The 25518-nt window shown below is 34.3% G+C and overlaps 1 protein-coding gene across 1 annotated transcript in view; it reads right to left on the minus strand.

Annotated features, from left to right (window-relative positions):
* The window catches only part of LOC128645900 (vascular endothelial growth factor receptor kdr-like), a 353579-nt gene that overhangs the window by 29972 nt on the left and 298089 nt on the right, over positions 1-25518 (minus strand). Inside the window, exons 21-25 of the mRNA XM_053699216.1 lie at positions 20055-20208; positions 16006-16103; positions 13584-13706; positions 11272-11383; positions 1781-1880 (exon numbers count right to left, since the gene is read on the minus strand). Of these exons, the coding sequence (XP_053555191.1) occupies positions 1781-1880; positions 11272-11383; positions 13584-13706; positions 16006-16103; positions 20055-20208 (587 nt within the window). The remainder of the gene's footprint in view (positions 1-1780; positions 1881-11271; positions 11384-13583; positions 13707-16005; positions 16104-20054; positions 20209-25518) is intronic.

Genomic DNA, 25518 nt, shown 5'->3' on the forward strand with positions numbered 1-25518 from the left:
AGTTAGCCAATAACATGAATCAATATCTGTGTAGCCACCAATCACCTGCTACCTCCCAGTAGTACATTGCTGCTTGTGAGCCTACCTAGGTATGCTTTTCAATAAAGGATAGCAAGAGAACAAATTGAAACTGATAACAGAAATAATCTAAAAAAGTATCTTAAAATTGCATGCGCTATCTTAACCATGCAAGTTTAATTTTGACTTCACGTCTCTTTAAAAGGACAGAATATCATTGGTTATTTGACTTCATTGATTGCAATTGACTTTTTCAAGTTCATCACAGGTGAGCTATAAATTTAGCAAGACAAGGATCTGAAGTCAGTTTGTATTACTGCAATATTTTAATATTTTCGTATTGATATCTTGTGTAGGTGTGCAATTTATATTTGCTTACATATACAAAATTCAATCATTTGCTGTCATCAGAAGGCTGTTGAAGAGATGATCCACACTGGCAAAAAAACGCATTATAAATAATTCTTATGCCAATGTTTTCCTTAAGCGTAAATCAAACTGATGTCAAATCTGTAACTTGACAGTATTCAGTTTTACCAGTAATCCTGTTTGCACTGCTGGATATTTTTAGGCTAACAATTTTGCTTGGCAAATTAAAACTTTGGCAGAATGAAAGGGCTTAATGCAAAACAGAGTATGTAAAGTCAGAAATCACCATTGTGTGTATTGCTTAATTCTGTATGTCATTTAGTGCTATTTAATTAAAAAAAGGGGGGGGAGGGGGAAAGGTACATACCCATTACCATAACAGTACTTTCCCATTATACAGAATGTACTTTTTATTATTAAATATAAATTTCTATATATACTGTATATCTGATAATGTCATGTAAAATAGATATCTATACCTATATATCTATGGAAATATATATATATATATATATATATCATTATGCATTTACAATAAAAAGTGCAGTGAAGAACACTGGAATGTTAAATATGTACAGTACATATATAGTAAAACACAAATACGTAAATACATATGTACACATATACAGTATATATATATATATATATATATATATATATATATATATATATATATATATATATATATATATATATATATATATATATATATATATATATATATATAACAGTCAGTGGTATAGCACTCTCAAATCAAGTCCGGGGTGCACAGCAAAAGTAACCAATAAATCCAGAAAGAAGCAGGCACTCTCCGTTTAACATTTCAATATTTTACTTAGTAGTTTAATATAAGTAAAATATTGAAATGTTAAACGGAGAGTGCCTGCTTCTTTCTGGATTTATATATATATATATATATATATATATATATATATATATATATATATATATATATATATATATATATATATATACACACACATACAGTACACATATTTAGAGATATGTATATATGGCAGTCCTTTTTGTTTTTTATAACACCTTATATCATCTATTGGAAAAAACCCGATATTGCTTGTATGTCACTCACAATCTAACCCTCTATTGGTTTACTTTAATAAAACTTTCCAAGGACATTCGAAAATAGGTTCAAGAGTGTGCATGTGACTTGAGCACTTAATGGAAGCTGTGCTTGCAACAATAATTATAATCTAAGTTTAATTTTAATTATGTTAAGTTTAATTTAATTTATTTAAGCTTAATGAATGAATGAATTAAACTTAATTTGACTTCCATGTCCCTTTAATATACTATTCCACAAGGAAAATAACATCTATTAATTTCCTAAAAATCCACCGTTTTGTTTGAGTCAAGCACAAAATGAGGTCCTTACATTTCTGGGGTGCAGTATTCTGGGGGTCTCATACGAGTTCCTTCTTTCAGTCTGCAGCAAAAGTCTTCATCTATCTGGACCCCTGGATATGGGGAAGCACCTGGCGGAAGAGAACAAGAGCTCATTATTATTCACTGAACAACAAATAAATGGACACCAAAAGATATTCAATGGGATTTACAAATCTTCAGTAGTATATCATAACCCATTCCTTCTAGACAAGCCCATGCATGGTGATGTCATTTGACCCTGGGAAATTTGGAAGTGCCTGGCTTCTGCAGAGGGCTTAAGGGAGCTGCATGGATGAGGAAAGCATTCAAACTCCTCAATTTCAGCCCTCCTCTTTCACAAGGCGAGTAATTTGGGGGTATAAAATAAAACCACATAAAAAAAATACACATTTTGTAGGAAGGGGGTCTCTATGGGCCTGTAACAGACCAACAAAATGGCCTAGACACCCTGAAGACTCCTAGACTTAAAGCTCAGAAGCCCCTTTTTTAAAATGTCATATACATTTTAATAGCCAGGTGACCAGTGTGGTAATAGTGATGACTATGTATTTCAGTAGAGGCTCATGGGAGTCCCTTTGTGCAGATCAGGGCCTTTTTATGTGGATAACACCTACTTTTTACACATGAGTTTAGAAAAATACACACACTTTTTAACAAACCTTGTTTTTTAAAATTGTAATAAAAATATTGATTTTTTTAACACATTTTGTTCTCACGGGTCATGATATTTACTTAAAATAATGGTATAGTCTGCTGAAAAATAAACAATATACAATATGTGTGGGTTTCTCACTAAAAATGACCTACAGTAAGGTTTAAATGTGAGCAGCATCTAAAAACTCAAAACAGCTCAGCAAAGGGTGAAAATGGCTCAGCAGTTAAAGGATTAAAGGACCAGTAAATACAGTAGATTTGCATAATCAACAAATGCATGATAAAAAGACAATGCAATAGCACTTAGGCCTCTATTTGCCAAAGTCTGGCGGAACCTGATCCGACAGTGTGGATCAGGTCCGCCAGACCTCGTTGAATACGGAGAGCAATACGCTCTCCGTATTCAGCATTGCACCAGCAGCTCACAAGAGCTGCTGGTGCAACGCCGCCCCCTGCAGACTCGCGGCCAATCAGCCGCGAGCAGGGGGGTGTCAATCAACCCGATCGTACTCGATCGGGTTGAATTCCAGCGATGTCTGTCTGCCTGCTCAGAGCAGGCGGACAGGTTATGGAGCAGCGGTCACTGCTTCATAACTGCTGTTTCTGGCGAGCCATTCGGAGCTTGATAGATAGGCCCCTGTGTCTGAACTTCAAATGAGTAGTAGATTTTGTTCTGACAAATTTCAAAGTTATGTCTATTTCCACTCCTCCTGTATCATGTGACAGCCATCAGCCAATCACAAATGCATATACGTATAGTCTGTGAATTCTTGCACATGCTCAGAAGTAAATTGTTAAGTTGTTCAAAATGTTATGCTCTATCTGAATCATGAAAGTTTAATGTAGGAAGTGATGTGCCGCATTATGACTTTCATGGACCACAGGCACTTTTGTCTTTGTGAGCCCCTTTATCTATAAAATACATTTACGATTGCATCGGTATAATGATGACTATAATCTAAGCTTTATTATATTTGTCTTCATACCAACATAGTCAACTTTGGTATTTAACTTACTGCAAGATGTAACCTGCGCTGAGGCTAAGTGGACTTCCTATCCCCCATCAGTATCTGTTATCATTCAGCTGGTGCCTATGGATGATCCTTGGCTTTGCTAAAGGGAACCCAGGGGGGAGCACCAGCACTACCTGCATAATGGCTTGTTGCCCACCATGAAAGTTAAATTTTGACTTTAGTGTCCCTTTAAGTCAAGTTTGGATTTGATGTCAATGTTTACAGATTCTTCCACCTAGTACACCAACATGGCCTAATACACCCAGCACTATGACAATTAATTATTGATAGAATGTAAAAATATCTCCTGTCCCTTTAACTACAAATACTGTTTGCTTTTCCTGCAGTAGGAAAACTAGATTTCAAATCGATAGCAGATGTTTGGCACAAATCTCCCTTGTCAGTAGTTCTCTAACCTTCACAATCCCATTTAAATGTAAATGAGATATACCAGTGTGCAAATGCATTGATTATTTTTTAAAGCCAGTATTCCGAGTCAGAAAGCAGTTTTACAGTTACTATCCTGATTAGAATACAAAAATGTATCAAAGTTTCTTCTGGAGTTAGATCTTCAGCTCTGAAGTAATTAGATTCTCACCTGTGAGAGAATTTCATTTATTTTTTTGCAAGATAAGCCAATCATTTTATGCACTTTGCTGGCAAAGATAATATTCATTTTCTTAGAAGATATTTTAAATACTATTGAGTGAATCATAATCACGAGATTGTTTTCGGCAGATAATGATTTCTGAACGTTGGATGTTATTGTCATTGTGTTTATCCTATGATCACAATCCTAAAATGCTTTTACCATTAATACACCTGAAGCTCAAATGAATTACCTGCCAATGATAACGCAAGGTAGTTATGTGCGTTGTTCACCTTGAGATTTAGTTATTCGAAGAGAGCTGCACACAATTAATGACCAACAAAATGGTGATCGGGAGTGATTACATCAGAGGTGGAAGGGCCTGTAAACTGATTGATCTTCTTAATAGTGTGTAGTGATGCTAAGTGACATGTACAATTAATCTGTCGTACTCCAAAACCATAGAGATATATGGGTATATATCTCTATGGGATTTAAACAGGAGCATCATTGGTATAATAGTCATGTTTGTTTATAAATGTTAAGTAAAAGTTGCTCATTATTATAATTTTTTTACTTCAATTGATTATTTGTATCTGTTTTGTGATGTCATCCAATATGCAAAAAAATATCAAAGTTACAATTGAAAACTTTGTGTGTACTCAGTAAAAAGGTCCAGGGTTTATCAAGTCCTTTTATTTGTTGAAGTGACAAATGGCCTTGTAAATGCATTGAGAATTTGGATTGTGATCAGAAAAACAGGACTGGCACAAAAACCAAGAATGGACTCAGGAGCAGCTTTGCATTACTGGAAACAAGCTGAAAACTTCTGATGAGTCAATGACAAAAGGCATATATGTGCAGCCACCAATCAACAGCATTGCTGCTGCTGAACCTACTATGTTCATCTATGGATACCAAGACAACAAAGTAAATTTGGTGATAGAAGTTGGAAAGTTTAAAATGGGGTACTCTGAATCATATAATATTAAATAATAAAAATATAATTTTCTCTTTACTGTCCCTTTAAAAAGGTATTACATTACTAATATGTGTGCTGTTGCCACATTAAGTGGAGAGAGTGGTAAATCACATCTTTCTGTGTGTTGTTGCACAAAGAGGTTATGTGCTACTGTCAACACAGGATGTAAATTGACAGCTCTTTGTGTCACTTGCAAAATTGGTACTGGCAGAAAAGGGAGTAAAATCTGATCCAAAGTGAAAACTTTGATCTGTATTTGTTGCTGGTGGTCAAGAGGGTTGGCATTAAGTCATCATTCTATGTGTATTACTGCCACAAATGGAATAAAGGGATCTATGTGCTTTGTTCTTGCAAAGGCACTTCAGATGATTATGCTATTGGGTTACACTTTTTCGTTACCGGGTGCAAATAAATGAAATGCCCTAAATAAAATAATCTAAGTGCAACATGTACAGCAGAAGAGAGTTGTTGCTACATATGCTACACATAGTTTTTTTTGTAAAAATGGTGGCTTATTGATATAAAAAAGTGACTACACAGAGCAAAATTGCAGGGGTTGGTGACACCTCTTTGCACTCAGATGAGATGCAGGTTGTCTTTTAATGGATTTGTTAAGGATTTAAAGGGCAACTAAATACAGTAGAATTGCATAATCATCAAATACATAATAAAATAGCACCTACTTTATATTTCAAATTAGTAGTATTTTACCTCCTCTTGTATCATGTGACACCCATCAGCCAATCACAAAATACATTTACATATATACAGTGCACTCTTGCACATGCTCATTTGAAGCTGGTTCCTCAGAAAGTGTGCATATAAAAAGGACTGTGGATATTTTGGTAATGGAAGTAAATTAGAAAGCTTTGTAACATTGCATGTGTTGTCTGAATCATGAAAGTTTAATTTTAAATGTAGTGTTCTAAAAGTGTAACATTGTCACATTTATTAATTACATGTCATTGTCACATTTATTAATTACATATTGTCACATTTATTAATTACATGTCATTGTCACATTTATTAATTACGTGTGCATTTCACACAGCATCATGGAAAAGCTTTTTGTCCTGATTTGTTTTTAAAAGTAGCTAATTTAAAAGTTGAACCCAATAATTATCAGCATATTAACAGCTGCAGATAAGCCATTTGTCATGCTGAGCCAATCACAATCAGCCATTATCATTATTTTTCGGCACCAATTTTTTTCATTATTGTTTTGGTGAAAATGTCCTGGGAGCTAGCTGATTACAATTAAAATGGCCATACAAGTTCAGCCACCAGTCTGCAGCTAGCTCAAAGCTTATGAGCCTAGCTATATATGCTTTTCAACAAAAGAAAATTAGTACAATGGAGAGTTGCTTACATTGGTATGCTCTATCTGCATCATGAAAGAAAAATTGTGGGTTACATACAGTAAAGCTTGCCAGCACTTGTCTTGTCAGAATATTTATCTGGGCAAGCCAAGATGAGTGCACCACACCACAAACCACAGTGCTTTAAGTTAACAATGAAACTCAACCACAAATTGATTCTATCTATTCTTTCCATTAATCATGTCTTCCAGTTGGCTAATACAATGTACTTTTCTATAACTAGATACAATTGAGTTATTTCTAAAGCATTGGCTTTCAAATAAATATGGTATCAGAACGCCCTAGGTTGTCACAGCTTTTGGCTGTAAAGATAATTAGGGCAACATGCTATTTTTTTTAAATAGCTAGGTCTTGACATTTTAGTTAGTTAAATTCTTATCTGCTATAAAAATCCGCCATACTATCTGCAATTTCACCTATAAAATAAAGTCCAAAATGGTCATTTGTATTAATATTTGTTTCTCTTCCAAACTCATCTTTTTAGAAATCCATACAACTATGGCTATTACCCAGACAGTGTTTTTATGTTTAGATCAAGAAAGATAAATAAAACGTAAAATAGAAATAAAGCTGGTGTTATAAAGAAATGTGCATAAATTCAATTTGAAATAAATGATTATTTAAATTACTTTAAGGACCACAAAAAGGGCCCCTATTTCTCATAATGGTTGTATACTGCATTGCATTCAGAGGAAATATGTCTAATTGTGTTTTAATAAGATAAAGGAATTGGAAGTGAGAGCATGCACTTTATGAGGTAAAATATAGCAGGTGTGTGAGGTGGGACATGACCTCGTGTTACAGATAATTTGATATAAGCAGGTAAAGTTGCAAAGATCCCAGTATTTTGGCTTTCCAGTCAAATATATTTAAAAATCCTGGTTATTTAACTGATGAAATCCAAATTTTGACATCTGGCTGGTGGGCCACAGGTATGTAAGTCTGATCTGTGGGCTCACGTGGCAATATAACTAACAGAGGCGCCTACCTCCTTGTAAAGATCACCTACTGGAGGACAAGTGGCAACCCTATTAGCTGAAGTAAAATGCTCAGAGGCCTGAATAAGATCCCTAGGTAATCTGATGCTAACTAATGTTTTGTGGGTAAATGTTTATACTCTAAATAGCAACATTCGAAAAAACATTTCCAGGGACACATTTCAGCAGATGAATCTAGTAAGCAGGATATGCGAGGGTTGACCGCACTCACATGTGGTTTCCATAGTTACACCTACTCTTCACCTAATATAGGTTGCACACAATATGCATAATATAATATATTAAACAATGCATTTTCAGTCTAATCTGTAACTTGCACGAGATGCACATATAACATTTTACCAAAAATATGTTTTTAATTTTGTTGGTCTAATGACAGGAGCTTCAAATGCTGCAGTATGACAACAAATAAATACATAAGGCCAACAAAAAGACCTTATCTCTGATTACCACCATGCCAAGCCCACACATCAGGGTGGATTTTCACCATGTGAGACAGACTTCCTTGGACAATTATACAATAAATCAGGAGGCCAAATTCCATAGTTGGTCGGTTTGGTATTTAGGCCTCTTAACCCTGTTTATGTCTACTTTGGTGTACTTTTTATTAAGAATTATATAACCACTGCAGCCACTAGGTGGCAGTAGTTCACATAAATCCATAAAATCCACACATTTTCCATAGTGGGGAAATCCAAGTCCTAATAAGCTGGTCTGGCAATTTGTCTTTGATGTTATTCTATCTTCCTATCTCTTTCTATTTTTAGAAAGAAAAACTATAACAATAGCAACAAACGTCTGAAGAGTAATTATTATTATTATTATTATCTGTATTTGTAATGCAACAGAAATATGGGTAAAGGTGTAGTTTAGCATTCCAAATTCAGAAGGTACCACATCCCGTTGTGGGGGAGCGTACCATGGATAGGTTCCCAGCGGCATTTGCGGTGCCCAAGAATGATATTGGAACAGAGTGTTTCGGCGCCTGGGAATGATATTGAAAAAGAGCGATCAACTCCATATTTACCTAAACATGTTATATTTTTACAGTGGGAATTACTTCAGAAATATACACTTTACTGTGGGAATTACTTCAGAAAGGTACTGTAATGTGAGGGGGGGGGGGGCATGTATAGGATCACAGTGGCGGTTGCAGCGCCCGGAGCAGGTATTGGAACAGATCACTCTTTTCCAATATTGTTCCCGGGCGCCGCAACCGCCGCTGGGAACCTATCTATGGCCCCCCCCCCCCACAGCGGGATGTGGTACCTTTTTCGAATTTGGGATGCTTAACTACACCTTTACCAATATATGAGCTAGGGAAGGCAGATAGATAGCAGGATTACAGGACCCTACTGCCTCAAGAGCGTATATAGTGTTACACCAGTATGACCTGTACAGATGGAGTCTGTCTGGTGTTTCATGCTGCCATATACTTTCAGTGTGAAATCTTACTAGCAAGAGTTAGTGAATTCCTAGGTGGTGTCTTGGGCGATACATATATCACTTTGTAACATATACAGGTAGCCCTCAGTTTACGCCGGGGTTAGGTTCCAGAAGGAATGGTTGTAAATCAAAACCGTTGTAAATTGAAACCCAGTTTATAATGTAAGTCAATGGGAAGTGAGGGGGTTTGGTTCCAGGCCCCTCTCAAAATTGTCAAAAGTAACACCTAATACATTATTTTTAAAGCTTTGAAATGAAGACTTTAAATGCTAAACCACATTATACATCTAATAAAATAATCACACAACACAGACTTTACTTGCATTTTTCTGCAAACAGTTATTTATAGACAGGAAGATCTTGTTCCTTTGAAATCTGCTCGATAGCTCAGGTCTGGTTAAACTGATTAATTTCAGCTTGCTTGGCTTGCATATCTTTGCTGCAACAAAAGCGGACAGCTCCACCTACTGGCTATTCTAGTCAATGAACTGCTTCTCAATGCTTTTCAATAGCTTTTCAATAGCAGTCACATGACTGAAAAAAAGGTTGTTATTCTGAAACGGTGCACACTGAACCGTTGTAAACCGAGGGCCACCTGTATTACTTTGTTAAATATATCACTTTGTAACATATTATTTTGTTACATATATCACTTTGTAACATATATCACTTGGTAACATATATTACTTTGTTACATATATCACTTTGTTACATATATTACTTTGTTAAATATATCACTTTGTAACATATTATTTTGTTACATATATCACTTTGTAACATATATCACTTGGTAACATATATTACTTTGTTACATATATCACTTTGTAACATGCAGTATATCACTTTGTAACATATCACTTTGTTACATACAGTAATCACTTTGTTACATATATCACTTTGTAACATATATTACTTTGTAAATTGCATCTAGCTCTTAGGAGATAACAACATATATCATAATTTGCTATGCTGAGGACAATTTAGTCCCAGATAGGTATGGGCGAATGTTTCTAAAAATTTTAAATTTAAAATGAATTTTGATACATTCGTTCGTTCGAATCGAATTTCGAATGTTTATATAACATTCTAACATTCTATTTTTGAATTTTCGTTTTCGAATTTTTCAATAAAATTCGAAAATATTTGTTCAAATAATAGAATGTTTAGCTATGCATTCATTCAATTTCGAAATGTAATATTCGAATGTGACATTCAAATTCGAAATAGTATTTCTAGTCTACAACTGTGTTTAATAATTCGAATTTGAATGCTACATTCGAATGTCACATTCAAATTTGAAATAGTATTTCTAGTCTAATACTGTGTTTAAAATGTAATATTCGAATGTGACATTCGAATTCGAAATAGTATTTGTAGTTTACAACTGTGTTTAATAAATGTGATATTCCAATTTGAATGCTACATTCGAATGTTACATTCAAATTTGAAATAGTATTTCTAGTTTACAACTGTGTTTAATAAATGTGATATTCGATTTGAATGTGATATTCGATTTGAATGTGATATTCGATTTGAATGTGATATTCGAATGTGATATTCTAAATAGTATTTCTAGTCTAATACTGTGTTTTATAAATGTAATATTTGAATGTGACATTCGAAAACTGTAAATAACATTCGAAAATCTAATTTTTAAGAATATTCGTTCTTATCAACATTCTATTATGTAAATCGAATTTCTACAATAACATTCATTCTAACATTCGAATTCGAATATAAACACATTCGCCCATCCCTAGTTCCAGATTAGTTCATCTAGATTCACACATTGCAGTTTTAGCATCTGAGTCTATTGTAATAAATTCCTCTGTAAAATGATCCTAGTTGCGGCTCCATTTTGCCTTTATGTTGGATGCTTTTGCCTTTCCTTGTCACAAACACACAAGCTCTCATCCTCCTAATACAAAATGTTATTTACAAATAACGTAAAATTTAATAAATATCAAACCCCTTGTTTTATATGAAACCAACATACTTACAGTATAAACGTATTACATTTACATTGATGATAACAAATAAGATCTCTGCATATCACTTTAAAGGGATATGGACATTACATTTGCCATGATTCAGACAGAGTGTACTATTTACTTCTATGATCTAATTTACCTATTTCTCTTGTATCCTTTGTTGAAACTTAGCTTCTCTCATGGCACCATGGAAGCATACTGAGGTATGCTCAGCAGTGTGCATGTGTTTAGGCATTATATTATAAATAAGATTGTTACATTGTTGTAAACACTGATGCACACTGCTGAGACCTCAGGATGGAAGGGAGATAAAATTTAACAAAGGGAAGTTAAAAATAAAATTTGAAAGTTTTTTATACCCAATTGTATACTCCATCTAAATCATTTAAGTTTAATTTATTTACTTGAAGCAAGTCTCTATCACTTACCTAACGAAAAGATCTCCCACAGCAGAACACCAAAGGACCACACATCACTCTGTGTAGTGTAGATTTTATCAAAAATAGCTTCAGGCGCCATCCACTTGAGAGGTAACCGAGCCTGTAAGTAGGAAAACATCTATCAACCTTGTGCTGACACACCTGGAAAACATAACAGATAGCCTCTGCCAAGTACCGTCGTCTACTGAACTTTACACACTGTGAGAACGTAACGCCGTTGTAACTGTGTCTGGCTATACAATAATTGAATAAATTGTTTTGGTTTATATTTTAAGGAAATATTCTGTGAAACAAATTAGGAGTTGATTTCAATTTTGCTTTTGTTTTCAGTCGATAACGATTTGTCATTGTCAGTGTGTTTTTCAGTGATCCCAATCCGAAAATGCTTTTGCAATTAATACCCCTGAAGCTGGAAATTGTTACCTCTCGAAAAGCACATGAAATCATTATCTGCTTAGTTAATCTCCTAATTTAGTAAACCAAAAATGAAATGTGCATGATTAATGAAAAACAAAATGGTGATTTGGTGGGAATAGTGATTATCTCAGAGGTTGAAGGGTCTTTATGTTTATTGATCGCTTTTAAAGGGACAGTAAAATCAAAATTAAACTTATATGAACTTGATAGAGCATGAACTTTTAAACAATTTTTCAATTTTGCTTAGTTCTCCTGGCATCCTTTATTAAAGAGGCAATTATCATTATACTGGAAATATGAGTTTGTTGAGTTATGGATTTGGCTAATTTTATTACTGTAAAATTTATATTGTGATTAGACAAATCTGACTGGAAAATGTTAAGTATCGGGACATTTTTCAATGAAACCATAATGAAAAAAATCACATAAAATAATATATTAAATGATTATATCATTGTTGAAAATGAATAAGCAGTTTTCATTTTATTGTCTCTATGTCAAAAGTTCTAAAAACTATAACCCAGCTGGAACTGCCATACTTAATATCTTTGTGGTGCTTAAAATATTTTAATTAAATTACATCAGTGATTTATGTTTCTTTTATCAGTGGACTGTTTTGTTTGTGGCATTTTTCGCCCCTAATTTGTCCTGTGATGGATTGAATAAGCTTTTGTGACTTCAATATATTTCGCAGTGCAGCTCCTTCTTAGCGCCAAGTAATAAGCAATCATAAGATAAATGCGTCTCAATTGATTGTAATGGAGGTTCACTGGCAACTTGCAGATAAGATGAGGGGGCGAGTAAAAATTTATTTGAATTGTACAATTTTTAGGTTCCAATGGTTAACAATTTTTTTTTCTGTGAGATATAAGTTTTACGAATGGGTTGGATTTAATTTAGGCCAATAACTGTGACAAAAAACTCAAAAAGAGAGTGTAAATAAATGGAAATAAAAAATATATTTGAAATGTACAATAGGGAAATTCAAATTCTGTACATGCATTCGAAAAAAATGATCATTTTAAAATATATAAACACTGCTAACATTGATAAATCCAGCTTTATGTGCATTCCACACATGCTTACGGTTGCCATATTGCTGCTTAAAAGGGACAGTATACACCAATTTTTATATAACTATGTAATAGACATTACTATAAGAATATGCACTGATACTGATATACAAATCCAGTATAAAACCTTTAAAAACTTACTTAGAAGCTCCCAGTTTAATTAGCACTGTTGATGCTCTCCCCCCTTCCCTGTATACGAAGGCTCCATTACAGAAACAGGAGCAATCAGGAATCTGTAGACTTAAGTCTACATCTGACACTGTGGGACTTGGTTAGGAGTTTGAAACTCAGCACAATGTTTATAAAAAATAAGGAAAACTTAATTTTTACAAAAACCCTACCAGATGGGCTATATAAATGGATCATCTACAAAACATTTATGCAACGAAAAATCTAGTGTACAATGTCCCATTAAGGGGGAACACATAAAAAATACACGTCAGGGTTCTTATAATGGAACATTATTCAAACATTTCTTTTAACAGTCCCTGACACATATGTATATTTCATAAGTGTCCTCCCTTAGAGCAACAATATTGCAACCCTACATCATGCAACACATCACAGCTATGACTCAGAACATGCTGAGGTGACAAATGCGTGCGTACATACCATACCGCTTTATCAGCAGCTTTTGGCTGCCTGTTGATATCACTCAAGCAGAAACAGATTTTAAACATAACATTTTCTCAAACACTGCTGAGTATTTCAAATATACCTGTAAATTAAAGTTACTTTGTAACTCGTTGTGGTCCATTAGTTTTGATCTTAATTCTTCTGTAACATGAATATTATTGTGGTAATACTTACATCTCCTTTGCGCACATAATCTGGATCTTTATATATGTCACGGGCCAAACCAAAATCACAGATCTTAACAACATTGTTTTCAGACAGAAGGATGTTTCTAGCAGCCAAATCTCTGTGAATGCACTATAAAATAAATAACAAGAAATATTGTCTAGATAAACTATACATAGGCATTATGCAAGACATTAACTTTCTTTGCTATTGAATAGCTGTTTGATACATGTAACACATGTCTAGCAGAGGTGATAACACTTAAAGGGATATGAAAATCAATATGTTTCTTTCATGATTCAGATACAACATATAATTTTAACCTCTTAAGGACATATGACGGAATTTTTTCCGTCATAAAACAATTGAGCAAAATGGAAGCTGTGTCCTTAAAGGGTTAAACAGCTTTCCAATTTACTTCTATTGTCTAATTTGCTTCATTCTCTGGGTATCCTTTGTTGAAGGAGGGGTAATGCACTACTGGCAGCTAGGTGAAAGCCAAGAGACATATATGTGCAGCTACTGATCATCAGCTTCTGAGCCTACCCAGGTATACTTTTCAACAAAGGATACAAAGAGTAGAAAACAAATTAGAAAATAGGAATATATTGAAAAGTTATATAAAATTGTAAGTGCTATCTGAACCATGAAATAAAAAATTATGGTTTCATGTCCCTTTAAAAAAATACTAGGATGTGCAGTAGCGACTGTGGACTAGTCAGCATTACTGTAACATTATTTTTTCTAACTTTTTAACCTTCTCAAAGTTGCAGCAGCAGCAGCAGAAATTGCACTAATGTTAGCACCTGTTAGATGGGAGAAGGGGGATCACTAAACCACCAATAATGTGCTTAGAAAAAGTAAACAATAATAATCCATATCTATCTATCTATATTCTCTCTCTCTATCTGTAGTGTCTATCTATCTACAGTATCTATCTACAGTATTTATCTATCTATCTATAGTATATATCTATAGTATCTATCTATCTCTCTATCTATCTATAGTATCTATCTATCTGTAGTATCTATCTATCTACAGTATTTATCTATCTATCATCTATCTATCACTAAACCAACAGTGATGTGGTTAGAAAAATAATAATAAAATAATCAATATCTTTTTGTCTGCTTGTTTGTCTGTCTGCCCATCTGTCAGTGTATATATATATAAATTATAAACAAATATCTACTATTTGCTTTTTTATACTGAATAAGTAAGAATAAAAAAATAATTACAATTATTTTGAAAACATTTAATGATCTTATTATTGCAGTATATTAGTGATGCATGCCATAACAGGGAAAATGATTTGTTCTTTAAGTGGTAAATTATGACTGGTTATTAAAAGGTTTATTATGACTTTCCAATGAGAAACAGAAAATGAGAAGTGAATGGCACTGACAATGAAATTATTACAAGTAGGGTACTTTACTAAATACCTTACTAACTTTGGAATCTAAAGGCTTTTTAAATAAATCCACTTTTACTTAATTGTGTCATTAGTTTACTTTTGGTAAGTTTGGCACATGAATGGCCTTCTTTAGTATTCATATACACATAACAATAAAACCTATATTTTATGCTTCTTGCCAATTGCATCACTTAAATCAATATTATGATTCTTAAATATACACAAGTAATATTCAAAGCTTTAACTTCATCTTCACCGACCCAGATCTCTTATTCAAGGTTTTAGCTCTATATATTCTATTAAATGCCCCTTCCTGTTTCTCTGACATTGACAGATCATAGAAATAATTTAGAAAATGTATAGTATTAAAGTGTATTATTCTTAGGCACATCCTCATCTCTCCATCACTGACTACTACAGACATTTTCTGTTTTGGCTGTACAATTGCAGCAGATTTAAGCAATTAAATATCATTAGATATTTTGAATTGTACTATATCCAACAAAAGGAACATTGTGGATAGTCTAATATCCATATACAGGTTGACTGATGGACAGATAGATAGATAGATAGATAGATAGATAGATAGATAGATAGATAGATAGATAGATAGACAGATAGATAGACAGATAACACGGAGTTAGTTAAAGAAATTAACATATGACTTTTATAGGTACAGGTAACATATAAAGAGCAGAATGTCTATAAAATGATCTAAATTAAAGGGATGGAGAATAAAAAAATGGTGGTTAAGACCAGTGTTGAAGTGAAGGGTAAACTGCACACTTCTAAGTAGATCCATAATTACTCACAATTTTGTTACCTGGCATTGTTGTGACAACAAAAATCTGTATAACACATAGCCCCTTTACACATAAAATCTAATACTAATTATACCCATAAAAAATGTATGCAGTAAGCTTGTTATTCACAATGACTCACTTCCACTAGCTTTGTAATAATTCAAATCTCCATGAAATAAATCTGTAGGTAACTGTGACAGTAAAATCAACTTACTTTTCTGGATGCCAAGAACTCCATGCCTTTGGCCACCTGGAAGCTGTAACATATCAAATCTTCCATTGTCAGAGAGCGCTTACTCACATCTTCTGTATCTATAGAAATCATATGAAGTCATAAACATACCAAATCATTTAAAAAAAAGACATCACTTAATTTAAAGGTATATGAAAGTGTTTCTTTTGTAAAAAAAAAGGTAAATCAAAATAAGCCTAAAAAGAAACAGATTGTGTTAAAAAATAAACAACTTGATTTCTTGCAAAATTAGCATTTAGAAACTTTAAGTGTAGCCACTTCCTATAGTGAAACAAGGGAGCTGACATGTTGATAAATTAAGTTCTTCAGTTGCCTTCTGTCATATGATTTTTGTGTGACAGTTCTCTACTGAGCATGGACAAGAAACAGACTTCTTGTTACTGTTCAGTGAATGCTAGTGCATGTGTCTGCTAGAAACCAAAAGAGAAAGCCAGCTCAAGTTGCTCTTGAAGATTTATGATATCAAGATCTATCTATCTACAATATGTGTGTGTGGGTGTGTTTGACGGGAGTAATGGATTCTGCACAAATACATTTAAAAAAATAAATAATTAAAAGGTAAAATCCTTTTAAAATTATGACTAATATATATTGAATATTTTTTTATTAAAGGGACAGTAAAGTCAAAGTTAAACTTTATTAACTCAAATACAACATGTAATTTTAAACAAATTTCAAATGTACTTCTTTTATCAAATTTGCTTTGTTCTCTTGGTATTCTTTATTGAAGATTAAATCTAGGCAGGCTCATAGGGGCTCAGGAGCGTGCACAAGTCTTTACTACTCTATGGCAGCAGTGTTCGCAGCAATTTCTAACACTGCTACACACAATGGGCAAGATTACATATGCGGCATCGCCCGCAAAAGCCGGTGATGTCGTTTTTAAAGCGGTTTTGGTATCACATACGGCGCCGGATATAAATGCGGCGCGTATATTTCACCCATCGCCCGCAATTTGTACTCCCATAAGCTAACATAGAACCGCGTCGCAAATCGGTATCACAAATTCAGCGCAAAGACTTACGCTGCGAAAATGGAGCCATTTTACTCAATTTTCACCTCGCCACACATAGGCAGGCGCAGCAAGCACTGTGTGAGCACCGTAACTCCCTGAAAATAACTATCACCTAACGCATGCGCAATATCTATCTACCTGTCAACCGCAATCCCCTGCAGAAATAACTAATAAAGTATATTAACCCCTAATCTGCCAACCCCCACATCGCAATAAACCTAATAAATGTATTAACCCCTAATCCACCATTAACCCACATTGCAATAAACCTAATAAAAGTATTAGCCCCTAATCAGCCATTAACCCACAACGCAATAAACCTAATACAACTATTAACCTCTAATCCGCCATTAACCCACACAACACAATAATCCTAATAAATCTATTAACCCCAATCCGCCAAACCCCCACAACGCAAATAACTAATTAAATTACTAAGCCCTCTAACCTAACACCTCCTAAATTAACCCCAATTACCTAAATTAAAAAATACTAAGTTACAATTAAAATAAAAAAGCTAACATTACTTAAAAATTAAAAAAATTAAAGGGACATTGAACCCAAATTTTTTCTTTCATGATTCAGATAGAGCATTACATTTTAAGCAACTTTCTAATTTACTCCTATTATCAAATTTTCTTTATTCTCTTGGTATCTTTATTTGAAATGCAAGAATGTAAGTTTAGATGCCGGCCCATTTTTGGTGAACAACCTGGGTTGTCCTTGCTGACTGGTGGATAAATTCATCAACCAATAAAAAAGCGCTGTCAAGAGTTCTAAACCAAGAAAAAAAGCTTAGATGCCTTCTTTTTAAAATAAAGATAGCAAGAGAACAAAGAAAAATTGATAATAGGAGTAAATTAGAAAGTTGCTTAAAATTGCATGCTCTATTTGAATCACAAAAGAAAAAATTTGGGTTCAGTGTCCCTTTAAATTAATCTAAAATTACCAAAAATAAAAAAGTCTAACATAACAGAAAATAATAAACAAAATTATCCAAAATAAAAAATTAAACCTAATTCCTATGAAAATAAAAAGCCACCCCAAAATAAAAACACCCCCTAATCTAATGCTAAACTACCAATAGCCCTTAAAAGGGCCTTTTATATGGCATTGCCCTAAGTTAAACAGCTCGTTTACCTTAAAAAATACCCCTCTAAAAGTAAAACCAACCACCCAACAAACCCCCCAAAATAAAAAAATCTAATACTAAAAAAATCCTAAACTACCCATTGCCCATAAAGGGGCATTTGTATGGGCATTGCTCTTAAAATGGCATTCAGCTCTTTTAAGAGTGCCCAATAAATTCCTAATCTAAAAAAAATAAATAAAAAAAAAATAAAAAATCCTAACTCTAACCCCCAAATAGGTACTCACTTTTCCTGAAGTCCGGCAGAGAAGGTCCTGTTCCAGGCGGTGAAGTCTTTTTCCAAGGGGCTGACATCTTCTTCCAAGCGGGGACCACTTCCTTCTTCATCCAGGACCAAGCCAGCGCGGAGCAGAGCAGGACCGGCGACCATGGAGCCATGAAGCGTGGAGGATCCCCCTCCTACGATCGCCACCATACACTGAATAGTGAATTCAAGGTACGTGTTTAAATATAGCGTCCCTTGCATTCCTATTGGCTGATTTGATTCTTCAAATTCAAATCAGCCAATAGGATGAGAGCTACTGAAATCCTATTGGCTGATTTGAACAGCCAGTGGAAGTGGTCCCCGCTTGGAAGAAGATGTCAGCTGCTTGAAAGAAGACTTCACCGCCTGGAACAGGACCTTCTCCGCCGGACTTCAGGAACAGTGAGTATCTATTTGGGGTTAGAGTTAGGATTTTTTTATTTTAGATTGGGGATTTATTGGGCACTCTTAAAAGAGCTGAATGCGCTTTTAAGGGCAGTAAAAAATCTGAATGCCCTTTAAAGGGCAATGTCCATACAATGGGTAGTTTATTTATTTTTTATTTTGGGGGGTTGTTGAGTGGTGGGTTTTACTTTTAGAGGGGGGACTTAGTATTTTTTAAGGTAAAAGAACTTTTTAACTTAGGACAATGCCCTACAAAAAACCCTTTTAAGGGCTATTGGTAGTTTAGCATTAGATTAGGGGGTGTTTTTATTTTGGGGGACTTTCAAAGGGATTAGATTTAATTTTTTTATTTTGGATAATTTTGTTTAGTATTTTCTGTAATGTTAGACTTTTTTATTTTTGGTAATTTTAGATTAATTTAATTTTAGGGTTTTTTACTTTTAAGTAATGTTAGCTTTTTTACTTTAATTGTAACGTAGTATTTTTTAATTTAGGTAATTGGGGTTATTTTAGGGGGGTTAGGTTAGGGGGCATAGTAATTTAATTAGTTATTTTTTATTGAGGGGGTTTGGTGGATTAGGGGTTAATACATTTATTAGGTTTGTTGCGATGTGGGTACATGGCAGATTAGGGGTTAATACATTTAATAGGTTTATTGCGATGTGGGTTAATGGCAAATTAGGGGTTAATACATTTATTAGTTAGTTTGCAATGTTGGGGTTGGCAAATTTAGGGGTTAATCCTTTTACTAGGTAGATCTCAATGTGGGTGAATGGCGGATTAAGGGTTAATAGTTTATTTTGGCATATTGCGTTGTGGGGGGTTGTCGGTTTAGGGGTTAATATATTTATTATTAGTTGCGATGTAGGGGATTGCGGATATAGGGGTTTTTATGTGTCAAGTTTATTTTTGGGAGTCGGGTTAGACTTTTACATGAGATTTTATATATTTTTTTATTTTCTTAGGTGCCGGAAGTTTCTAAAGTGCCGTAAATCACTGTCGACTCCAGAAATTTGTATTTACGCACATTTCTGGACATCGCTAGTTGAAACAGACTAACATCACTTTAAGTATATCCCACTACTTACTGAATTTTTATTAACAGCAAAGAAACAGATTTATATCCCTTTTAAAGACATCAAAATGTAGCCTTGGTGTGGGCAAGTTTAGACAACAAGACCTAAGCCTTTAGTTACCTTCCTCTTCTTCCTCTGAGTCACTGTAGCTTTTATCTTCAATAAAGCCAGAGCTGGCTGAGCTGCCAGTGCTCGCCACACTTTCTAGTCGCCGTTTGATGAGCTCAGAGAGGTCACTGTCTGAGCTGTTCAGCATTTTCTCAGTTTCCTGAGACTGAAAAGTAAGAAATGCAGCAGCTTATTATCAAAACTGTGGTAGTGAACAAAACGCCATTTATAAAATCCACTGAATATTCTAATAGTTTAAACTCTTAGCTACCTAATATTAAAGACTAATAAATCCAATTATTTTATTTTAAACTAAAGTTTATTAAGTTTGGAAAATAATTTTGCAATTTTAGGAATGTTATTTTTATATCCCATGCATTGCCTATTTTAAGGACTTATTGCTGAAGGCCAACTTAGTCTGTATATAATACTGTACGTTATACCTCCCAATATTTATTAATACAAACCTTGGGCTATAGTGTTCAAATGGCTAAGATTTGGTCAGATTTCTAGTCAGAAAAGCCTTGGGCTCATTTCAAGACTTTCCCACAAAATGCAGATATGTTAAGACCTTTGAGTATAGCTTTACTTTGACATGTTAAATCGATATTAAAATGCTCTAATTCCATAGAACATTTTACTATTACACAAATCTCCTTTAGAAACTAAAGTTGTACACCTGACATACTTCCAATCCAGTTCTGAGTGCTATATACATAGTCTTGTCCTGATTGGCTAACTGGCTATGTCATGCTAAGGAGCAATAATGCATTGGGGCTTCTGAATGCGAAATTAATGGGACATGAAACCTAAAACTTTTCTTTCATCATTCAGACAGAGCATACAATTTTGAATAATTTCCAATTTAGTTATATTATCAACTTTGTTTCATTCTCATGATATCCTTTGTTGAAGGAACATAAATGCACTGCTTAGAAGTATCTGAACACATTGGATGAGCCAATGACAAGAGGCAAATATGTACACCCAAAAATCAGCAGCTAGCTCCCAGTAGCGCATTGCTGCTCCTATACCTCCCTAGACTGGACATTTCAACAAAGGATACCAAGTGAACTAAGCAAATTATATAATTGGAGTAAATAGCAAAGTTGTTTAAAATAACAGCTCTATCAGAATCAAGTTTAATTTTAACTTTCCTGTCCTTTTAGCTATGTGTTTAACCCTGTGTGGCTTACTGAGGGACATTCATGTAATAATAAAATTATCTAACATTTTGATAGCATTTTATTACTGCTTTAAATATAAAACATTGAGCAAAGGCAGCTTTATTTAAAAAAAAACTATTTATTTGTACCAATTATTTGATTATTCTTATGTCAGTGTAGAAAAATTGTATAATTTTAAACATAGCTTAGTAGATAAAGGATTAATTGTTAGGCATGTGCATTTGGATTTGCCTGAATGGAAACAAATCACTAATTTTGCTGTATTCTTTGCATCTGCTTAAAATGCAAAATAAGTGTAAGTTTCACAAATAAATGAATGAATAAATTTATGCAGCACAAACAATTTAGTTGATTCGTTCATGCAGTTAAAACGGGACTCTGAAGGTGGGAAAGTCTTTTCTGCAGATAATAAAGACTTCAACTTCACAGGTTGGCACTGTGTTGCACTTGTCAGTTAAAGGGACAGTCTAGACCGAAATACATAAGTTTAAACACTTAGGGCTAGATTTATTAAAGCTGAGGCGGACAGGGCTGCGTATACGTGCCCCTGTACGCCTCAGCTTGCCTGTGGCGGGGTGAAATTACCCGCAGGTATTCGCCATTGCACACAAGCGCAATTTTGCGCTTGCGTGCCATCCCGCCCCCTGCTCTCGCGCAGCCAATCAAGTGCAGGCAGGAGCTGTCAATCTCCTTGGTCTGACTAGACCGAGGAGATTGAATTTCGCCACTTTAGAGGTGGCGAAGAGGTTAGGGAAGCGGCGGTCTGGTGACTGCTGCTTGATAAATTACGGCGAGCAAGTTCTTATGAAGCCGTAGGGCTTTAATAAATCTAGCCCATATTGTTGCATAACACAGAAGCATCCTGCAACTGGTCTCACATCTATAAGCTTGTAAGAAGTATATAAAACATTTAAATATACATATATTGTTAGGAGCTGAAAATGTCCACCAAGCCCCGCCCACCTATTACATGTATAATTTGGTATGTTAAGTTTCTCCAATCACAATCGATTCGTGAATACACTTTCCTACTTGCACATGCTGCTTTGTGCATGTGCAATTTGAAATAGTTAACTGAAAAATATTAAACTGTCATACAAAAAAAAGCTAACTGGACAAGAAGAAAGATGTGGGCGGAGCTTGGCGGCCATTTTCAGCTGCTTAAAAATTATGTTCATGTACTTCTTACAAAGTAATAGATGTGGAACCCGTTGCAATATTCTTGTCTGATATGTAACAATAAGTAATAAAGTACTGAGGTATTGAGTCTAGACTATTCATGTGTCAGCCAATAAGAATGTAAGTTTTTTTTTATTATAAATGTTTTCATTGAGGTATCATTAAAGGGACAGTCAAGTCCCAAAAAATCTTTCATGTTTCAAATAGGGTATGTAATTTTAAACAACTTTCCAATTTACTTTTATCACCAATTTTGCTTTGTTCTCTTGGTATTCTTGAATATATGAATATTGGTATAGTTGAAAGCTAAACCTAGGAGGTTCATATGCTGATTTCTTAGACCTTGAAGGCCACCTCTAATATAAATGCATTTTGATAGTTTTTCACCACTAGAGGGCATTAGTTCCCGTATTTCATATAGATAACATTCATGCACATGAATTTACCATGGAGACAGCTCTGATTGGCTAAAATGCAAGTCTGTCAAAAGAACTAAAATAAGGGGGCAGTCTGCTGAGGCTTAGATACAAGGTAATTACAGAGGTAAAACATGTATAATTATAACTGTGTTGGTTATGCAAAACTGGGGAATTGGTATTTAAGGGATTATCTATCTTTTAAAACAACAAAAATTCTGGTGTTGACTGTCTCTTTAATAAAAAATACAAGAGAAAGTACAAAACAGACAATACAGAGAACGATGTATTGATTACATCAGAGTGATCAGCTATGTTCTGTACTAGGGCAGTACAAGAAGATGAGCATTATCCATCTCAATTAAAGTCTATACAGTGGAAAAAGAGTCCCAAATTGAACCTCAATTTTGTATAAAAGTATATATCATAACAAGGTGCCTTGTCCAGCTTATATGAAATTACACAAGGTTTAGATATAAATATGCTTCTGAACAGGTAAACAATAAAATAAGCTTCACTTTTGTTTTTGACAATTCTGACCTTGTTAAAAACAATTAAATGTAAAAAAAAAATTGTTTGTGCTGCTGCTGGCTTGTATCATCAGTGCTAGCTACTACTTTAACTTTATTTAAGTTTATGCTGCTGTTCAGCTGCTACTCTGCTACTGTAAAGACGTTCCCCATAGATGAACAGATTCTCCCTAAAGGGACATTGTATGGAGAAATTGATTTCCCCTTAATCTGTTTTCTAATGATGCAATATGCCAACTGCAGAGTATAAAATATTCAAGAATCCTTTAGGTATTTTATTGTATATGAAATAGCTGTTTTTGCTCATCTAAAAAAACAACCCATTTAAATGGTCTAAACTTACAGAAAACACAAAAATCCTTATCTATTACCCTATGCACCCATACCCCTGTATATTATTTGTTTGTCTATACACATAGGCTTTTAGCAATTGAAAGTGAAAAGTTTAATATCTCTCACTCTCACCACCCAATGGCTGCTATTGATTCTTGCTTACATAGTTATTTTTTTTTATAGAATAAAGACATATTCATATTTTCAGTATAAGTAGTTGTTTTAACAGGCACAGTCATCTATTTTAAATGACAAAATAAAGGTAAAGGAGCTAGTTGCAAACAATTTAATACACTCCAGCATGTTAAATAAATCACTGGTAGCACATTAAAGGGGAGAAAATGTTTCAGTACAATGTCCCTTTAACAAACAAATGACAAATTACTTCATGTCAGAATACAACTAGACTAAGGGCCTGACGATTAAAATCTCCCCAGCATGTAGAGAAATGATGCAGAATCTGTGGGTGTTTGTTTGAGCATTATATTGTAGTGTATGTGTCTCCTTCACGCTAATAACCAGCATAGTGACATAAACAGCTCTCAAGCTAATATTTGCTTTTCTATAATTATGTGAGGGACAGCTCACTAGATAACCTCACAGACCAGAGCTTTGGATCACCAGGCCCTTAGTGAAACATTTTTAATACACTTGCAATAGTTATGATCAGTCATTCTTGTAGTGTAAAGACTGAGGGGTCAATTTATTAAATGCCAGGCATGACCGCCCAGCATCGCTAAATGCAGACAGCATACATTGTCGGCATTTAACTTTGCACAAGCATTTCTTCTGAACTGCTTGTGCAATGCCGCCCCGTGCTCACTGACGGCCAATCGGCAACTAGCAGGGGGTGTTAATAATCCCGATCTTATCGGATCGAGATGACTGTAGAAGTTAAAGGGACATGAAACCCATTTTTTCTCTCTCATGATTCAGATAAAGTTTTGGGTTTCATGTCCCTTTAAGGAGCAGCGGTCTTACGACAGCTGCTTCTTAACGTATGTTTCCGGAAAGCCGGAAACTACGGGGGTAGAAAGAAGCATCCGCTACTTAGTAATTCTCCCCCTGTGACTCCTATTCCAGAATTAGGAATATTTTTGTACATTTTCATTCTCTGCCTATTACTGAATACAGCATAATTTTTCTATAATTGCCTCCAATTTCCCTCAAACATGTACTGTAAATTTGAGTCGTTAGAATACCAGAGCTTTGTTTGTATTTAACATGTCACAAATAATTTGAGATACACGCAGGCATATCATAGACAGATGGTATTAAATACTTAATGCCCACATCTTACGTGCCCTCTGTGTTAGAAAATCAGCCGTAAGTATCTCATGCATAACTATCTGGAAATTCCTCTCTAAATTCTGCAGCAGGATTTAAAGGGAAAATTTGATTTCCCATGTGAAAGCTGGTTATCTAACTACTAAATAACTCTAATTTTATGTCATTAGATTCGCTGGCAAAATAGAGCTTATAATGTAATAAAGCTATTTGTAATTGAATCCTAACACAAGGATAAGACAGAATCACAAAAATCAATATGCACAAAACCACTATTTGTATTTATCCTTATCAACATTTTGGAAGAAAATATATTACACACACACATGCACATAACTTATTAAAGACACATACACAAACACACACACACACACACACACACACATATATATATATATATATAAACACACCAAAAGATAAACACATATATACGTATAAACACACACAAAGAAAAACACACACAAAATAGACACACACAAAGACAAACACACACACAATCACACATATAGACACACACAAAGACAATCACACATACATACATATA

The sequence above is a fragment of the Bombina bombina genome, chromosome 1 (assembly GCF_027579735.1).
Source record: "Bombina bombina isolate aBomBom1 chromosome 1, aBomBom1.pri, whole genome shotgun sequence".
Lineage (NCBI taxonomy): Eukaryota > Metazoa > Chordata > Amphibia > Anura > Bombinatoridae > Bombina > Bombina bombina.